Source organism: Sceloporus undulatus, chromosome 4 (assembly GCF_019175285.1).
Source record: "Sceloporus undulatus isolate JIND9_A2432 ecotype Alabama chromosome 4, SceUnd_v1.1, whole genome shotgun sequence".
Taxonomy (NCBI): domain Eukaryota; kingdom Metazoa; phylum Chordata; class Lepidosauria; order Squamata; family Phrynosomatidae; genus Sceloporus; species Sceloporus undulatus.
Window position 1 is genome coordinate 36,973,159 of NC_056525.1, and position 7,220 is coordinate 36,980,378.

At 40.4% G+C, this 7,220-nt stretch overlaps 1 protein-coding gene across 3 annotated transcripts in view; it reads right to left on the reverse strand.

The window, feature by feature from the left end:
- Positions 1-7,220, reverse strand: part of IFT52 (intraflagellar transport 52) — a 264,845-nt gene that overhangs the window by 7,475 nt on the left and 250,150 nt on the right. For 2 of the 3 annotated variants that reach the window (XM_042463962.1, XM_042463963.1), the window contains exons 2-6: positions 6,672-6,796; positions 5,018-5,105; positions 4,049-4,178; positions 2,800-2,875; positions 2,625-2,696 (exon numbers count right to left, since the gene is read on the reverse strand). In XM_042463962.1, coding sequence (XP_042319896.1) covers positions 2,625-2,696; positions 2,800-2,875; positions 4,049-4,178; positions 5,018-5,105; positions 6,672-6,796 — 491 coding nt within the window. Of the gene's footprint in view, positions 1-2,624; positions 2,697-2,799; positions 2,876-4,048; positions 4,179-5,017; positions 5,106-6,671; positions 6,797-7,029; positions 7,214-7,220 lie in introns of those variants that run through there. The other variant, XM_042463961.1, reaches the window with a different exon arrangement.

The window sequence follows — 7,220 nt, forward strand, 5'->3', positions numbered from 1 at the left end:
ATAAAATCGAATTAAAATAACATTGTTGTTATCCCGCTTTCAGAATCGCTTTATTCATCGTTCCCATCTGCTTGTTTAATTCGGATTTTTTACCTGCAAGCGTTCAGTAAGCGTTCTCACTTGGCATGAAATCGGTGTTTAAATAAAGCGATTCTTCTCCTCCATACCTTATTTGGAGTTGTCAATCAATACTACGTCAGAATGACGTAACGTTAACCCGCATTATTCGGAATCGATGTATCTGTGACATCGTTTCCATCTCTGTGACCGTTTCTGATTCGATTTATTTTTGGCGGTTTTTTTTTTAAATGAACCAATCAAGGCGCTTAAACGATCACACGTCATAAGCGCTGTCTGCCTTATTATATACATTTTCCCTCCGAATTTAGTAGGAAACCAAAGCTCTCTCCAGAGGAACTATGGGATAGGTTTTCCAGGACAGCATCCCCGCTTCATGTCTCCTCAGACAGCCAGGGAGAATCCCTTCAGAGAGCCCACAGAATTCAATGAAGGAGGCTGCTGGCAATGCGAATTTAATAGGAAACCAAAGCTCTCTCCAGAGGAACTATGGGATAGGTTTTCCAGGGCGCTGTCAGCCTTATATACATTTTCCCTCCGAATTTAGTAGGAAACCCAAGCTCTTGCCAGAGGAACTATGGGATAGGTTTTCTTCATGTCTCCCACCAAGACAGTCAGGCAGAATCCCTTGACAGAGCCCAGAGATGAAGGGGGGAAGCTTGTGGCAAAGCGAATTTATTAGTAGGAAACCGAAGCTCTTGCCAGAGGAACTATGGGATAGGTTTTGTTCATGTCTCACACCAAGACAGCCAGGGAGAATCCCTTGACAGAGCCCTCAGATGAATGGGGGAGGCTTCTGGCAAAACAGGGAGGGAGCACTCTTCCCAAAGATTCTCTTTCTAGGGTTGGAGGAGAAGGCAGATTCCGTTTGAGAAAGAGAGGAAGAAAGGCTCTATCCCCCCCCCCATTGATTAGGGCGAGACTCCCTTTGATTAGGAAACTCCCTTTGATTAGGGAGTTCCTGCATGGCAGAAGGAGGCAGAGAAGGGGGACCCTAGTTCCAAGCTAAAACAGAGGCTGGGTGGATAGACCTTAGAATCTGAGAGTTGGAAGGGACCCCAGGAAGAGCCTTCTAGTCCAATCCCCCCTTCTGCCACACAGGAACTCTCTGTCAAAGCATCCCCAATGACACATGCCCACCCAGCCTCTGCTTGAGCCCTTTGATTAGGGAGTTCCTGCATGGCAGAAGGAGGCAGAGAAAGGGGCCGCTACCTCCAAGCTAAAACAGAGGCTAGGTGGATAGACCTTAGAATCTGAGAGTTGGGCGAGATCAGATGCCTCCTCGTGAGGAGCCTTCCCTTCCCTGCCTGGGCGAGATCAGAGCCCAAGCGGGCAGGGAATGCCTCTTAGCCTTCCCTTCTTGCCTCTCCTCCGTTAGAAATGGGCTCTCCCCACACAGAGGGAAGGTTGCAATCCACCGGGAGAAGCCTTGTAGTCCTTTGCAGATGCAGGCGCTTGAGCAGCCGAGACTTCAGGCGCTTAAAGCGCTGAAGAAATTAAGCGCCTGTAAACCATTAAAATAAAAAATAAAAATAATCCTTATCTCTTATTGAAAGACCACAGCGAACAAAGGGGTGAGGGAAGAAAAAAATGGCGACAGCCACGACGGATGGGGACAGAAAGGGCAACTCCCCCAAGGACAGCCCCCCATCGCAGTCAGCTCCTCCCATCCTTCTAGCCCGATTGAAACGATATCGTTCTCATCTAAACAATCCGGTTCCTAACTCGAATCAAGGGAAAAACAGTAGGTAGGACCCTAGTGTTTTTTTAACACGCGTTAAATGAGGAAAACACGGATTTAAATTTTATCCCGCTTCTGGATTCGATTTCTAGTGGGAACGATTCCGGGTTGCTCTAGAACCGTTCTAGGTTTAAACCGAATCCTAATGGGCACGCTGCCTATTGAAATCGATTCAGAACGCGGGGTATCCCCTAGTGGGAACAAGCTCATGGAATTATAAATGCTTTCAAATACCATCTTATATAAATCTTGGAGAAGTTACTTTTAGGACTATAATTATCAGTCCCATCTCCACTGTAACCCACTGAATCAACAGAACCTAGATAAATAGTGACTTACCGAATTGCCACTGATTCAGTCAGTCTATAGTAGTTGGAACCAATAGCTGGGTTTAGCCACCTGATCTGACTAACATCATGACTAATATCCATGCTAGCAGGGGAATTCTGGGAGCGTAATGAACTGAAACCTAATTAAGCTCTGTTTTTTACAACAGCAAGAATATACATCTCTTCCCTTTGTCCATACATCCTCAGCAAGAATTTGTGAAAATGTAAAACTGATTAGAAAATAGGCCACTTTTCTCAGTCTTCCGCTACATTGTAAATTGATATTCTGAGGTCCGAAACATTATGAAAAACTATTTCATTTCCTAGATATCATATTATGATGTATTCCCTCTAAACAGTATCTTAAGAAGCAAAATACAGAACATATGGTAGAATATTCTATTTCAATATCACTCCCCTCACTTTACAACAGCTATTCAAAAGATCTGTAACACTTCCAATAAGGAGATACTTACTGCGCATCATTTCCACTGCTGTCTTCATCTATTATCCCAGATACAGCTTTTCCTGCAGCTCTACTGATTTCCCTGAATAGTGGAAACACAAAAACAACTATGATTGGCAATCTGAAACTATGACAGTGTGATATGAGGGGGGGAAATTGTGCACCTACCTAGACCAAAGACTTACCGATTTAAAACTCCATTAGACACTAAAGCTTCTTTAGGATGGAAGTATTTATAATACACATTCCTCACCACAGAATCTTAGAGAAAATAAAATAAAGGGTTATTTCCCACTGAAGGGTTCTGCCCCATGCAAACAGATGGAAACATGATATGGCTCCTAGTTCCTACTTCTGATCAGATACATTTGGGGAAATATCTTGACATATATAAAACATGAAGTGTACATAAACAAATATAATGACCACAACTGTTATACAGGTTCACTGTGGCAGCATTTCTCACAACCTCTCCAAATCATCTCCATCTTCCTGCTACTATGCTTGATTTACTGTTGCTGAAATTTTACAGTTTTCACATTAAATCACAGCACTTCCATATCTCAAATTGAAGCATTGTGTTTATAAGGATGTATAATACTTTGCTCTTTCTTTTACTAAGAGCAACACATGCATTGAAGAGAAAGTTGTTGGATATGTAATGTGCAGTGTACACAGGATTAAATTTTGAAGTTCAAGGCCTGGTAAAGATTCCAGAAAAAACAACATAACTGACATATACTGGGGTAATGTGATAGTGGATATTTAGTTAAAGGGTGCAAGAGATTCTCTTTATACCAGATTTCCCCCACTGTGCATTCTCTATATGTGTTGGACAACAACCTCATTATTACCCCCAGCATAGCTATTTTCTAAGAAAATGGAAGTTGTATTCTAACATATATTGAGGGTGGCAGATCAGGGAAGGCTGCTATATACCTTGCTCTCTGCTCACTTAGAATTCAAGATTCAGTACAGCAAATACAGTATGTCACAGTATCTCATTTATTGTAGGATTTACTGTGCCTAAATTTCTAGATAAGCAGACATGGATTAGGGAGATTTTTTTCTTGTTTTTTCATTGTATACTAGCTTGAATCATTTTAAGAGATGTTTTTAATTTTATAACTTTGAATGATTTTAGATTGTATGCTGTTGGGCAGGTTTTACTTTTATTTGTATTGTTGTTTACTATGTAAAATGCTGTGCAAACTTTACAGTGGTGTATAAAAAAATTAATAATAATAATAATAATAATAATAATAATAATGGGAGATGACAAAGCTACAATTCTACTCTAACTTTCTTCGAACCTAATACTATCATTCCTACATATTAAGGAATAAAATATGCTCAAAATTGTATATAAAGTGATCACTGCAGAATCTTTAGTGCTTTCTCAAGACAAAAGCCTTTTGTTAAGTCAGTTATTACCATTATTCACCATGATCCCATACTCTTCCAATAAAAAGTTGATATTGGTATCATAGCGTGATTCACCACCTTCTCCAAGCATAACCAAGATATCCCCACCATCTTCTAGATATTTCCTCAATACCTCAAACTTAGAAGGAACAAAGAGCACAATAATTAATATTCAGCATCAAAAACTGAACCACAAAAGATTTTCTGGCATTTGGCTAATTTAATTTCTGAAAAGTAAAGTAACGTGTGTGTATTTTTAAAATCCAAATCATATTTTGTCAATAAACAATAACAAATATTTGTTGACAGATTTTAGTTAGAACACGAGTACATTCTGTCCCTGTGGACTGAAGCTGCTCTCTTGGTATGCCATACACTCCCGGTGATTTGCCTTCCCTTCATTACTGGTCAGCCCTGCAGCTGGGAATTTCTTCAGTTTGGGAGAAACAACAGAAGAAAACAACAGAAGCATGGTAGTCCCCAAAACCCTCTCACAAAATCTCAAAAATAGATTGAGGGGGGAAGATGTTCTAGAAGCCCAAGAGAGCCTAAAGGCAAAGGAAGTTTATGAGTTCAAAATGAACCTTCTTTTTTAAAAAATTAAAAAATACTCTTTGTCTAAAAGCAAAAACAAAAACCTTAATGTTGTCCCTTTTACCTAGAGTAAAAGAATAAAAGGAAACAAAATCCCACATCCTGTGTAATGGTCAAAAAACTTTAATTTCTTTTAAAAAAAAGCTTTTAAAGAAATTAAATTTTTGGACCATCACACAGCATGTGGGACTTTGGAGATTATTGCACGCCAAATCTGCTACTATATTCTAAGAGTGTAACAGAATGCCATACAAAGGCAGAATTACATACAAAGTAGTCACAAGTGCTGCAACAAGATTCACAGAATCAAACCACTACGCAACACCACAAGGATAAGTGTATCTAGTTTAGACAGTTATTGATGTGTTTATGATTACAACATACTTCAGCAGCTGTGAACTTTTCCCTGGGTCCTGCTGTAATCCACAGTTTGACTCCAGTCAGTTTCTCTGAAGTGATTTCATCTTTTAAGCTACAAATTAATGAGAATCTGTGTTACTCTGCAAATCATCAAAATATTAACTTTAGTAAATACCAACAAAATAAGGCAGTAAGGCTGCCTCATTAAGCCACAAAGTGCACAAACTGCAAGTCTGTGAAACAGTCTGTCTGTTCTCACTGCCCTCTTCCTGCTTGCTTGAGCAGGAAAACAAAATAGATATGGGTTTTGGTGGGTTTTTGGGGCTATGTGGCCATGTTCTAGGAGATTTTCTTCCTAACGTTTCGCCAGCATCTATGGCTGGCATCTTCAGAGAATGCTTGCTTGGAAAGGAGATGTGTGTGTGTGTGTGTGCTCTGTGTGAGCCTGGGAATGCAGGAGTGATTTGCATGTGTATTGTTGTGTGCTGATGGCAGTCCTCAGGGTAGGAGGGTATGCAAAAGAGGATTAGTGCCTGCTAATTGGTGATCATTATCTGCTGGGGAAGCCCCTGACTCTGAATAGATATGCATAGGTTAGTGCTACATCTGAACCTGAGATATGGTTTACTGCAGGGGTAGGCAACCTGCGGCCCGCGGGCCGGATGCGGCCCGGCGAGGCCTTGGGACCGGCCCCAGCCCGGTCCTGCCGCCGATTGCCGCCGGGGCCTTTGGGGGGCAATTGTCTATAGAAGCCTCAAAAACATGCATTTATATTAACATTTTTTTAAAAATCAGCAAATTTTTTCACATGTCCTCCATGTTTTTTAAAAAAGTGTCTTCCATTTGAAAATTTTGTCCTACATTTGTCCTGGTTTATTTATATATTTAATTTTTTAAAAAAATTATTTAATTATTTATTTTTTGGCTTCGGCCCCCCAGTTGTCTGAGGGACAGCAACGCGGCCCCCGGCTCAAAAAGGTTGCCTACCCCTGGTTTACTGTGTTCAAACTGTATCTTAACAAGCCAAGAAACACATGTGGATTATGATGCTCTCATGTTTGCATGCAATAAATCATAATTCCGTGTTCAAATATAATTCCAACCTACTTAGTAAGGTGAACAGCAAAGCAAAAGAAGATAAAATGGGCTTTGTCTGCTCCCTTGTAGCTTATGCACTCTGTGGTTAAATTCCTTGAGGCAGATGTCATACTACAATCAGTCCAAATTTTTATCCTGACTTTGAAAACAGATGTGCGATTCAGCTGGGACGTACTCTGAAGATACGTAACTGTGTCCTGAAGATGCACATCAGCATCCATTCTGATCTCAATCTTCAAAAAAGTGTATCACCTTTCAGTGGATTTTGTGTTTTCTTTTCTACGTACTTTGCAAATAGGTTACAGAGTCAAGCTGCCATTTAAATTTGACATGTAGATTTACATTCAGTACAAGGAGAGCTAATTTTATTCCACTATCTAAAAGTTCAAGGAAGTTATATTAGAAAGTACGAAGAATTGATGCCAAGTTCAGACGCAGGTTAAAGAGCCGAAGGGGCTGACTCCTATTCCACTGTCAAGTATTTTTACACCTTCATAACTTTGTTTCACCTTCTCATCTAATTCAACAGCAATAAAATCCAGACAGCTGAGAGTCACATGAAAAGTCAGGCTGTACTCACCTCTGTATTTTCCAGTTACTACGCAGTTTTTTCTGTAGAACCCTATAGCCACTGTTCATAGTAAAGATCTCCTTTTTGGAAGCATTGAAGATTATTACATTCCTAATGTCTCCCTCCATAGTCACTTCAAAGACAGAACAGCACAGTCATATAAAGAAGGAAAGACTCTAATGTTCATGGATGTTTAACAGCCTGCTTTATCCATAGCTGAAAGTGCAACAGTTTTATTGATAACGCTAGCAAACACACTCTAACATTAAAATAGTAAGACCCAACTTAAGGGCTCTCAATCGCTCTCATTCTTGTTTAACATTTTTAGTTTAATTCTAGACAAAACATTAAAGCACCATGTTTTTACCTGAGAAGACACCTCTCTAGGAGTAATCTCTGGGTCCTCCAGGGCAACAGACACTGACCATGGCACTGCGCTGGAGGAGATACAAAGGCCCAGTGGACGCTCTCTCCAGGAGTGATCTCTAGGTCTTTCAGGGCAACTTTTAGTAAAGTTGACCATAGAGTTGCACTGGAGGACCTGGATATTCCTAGAAG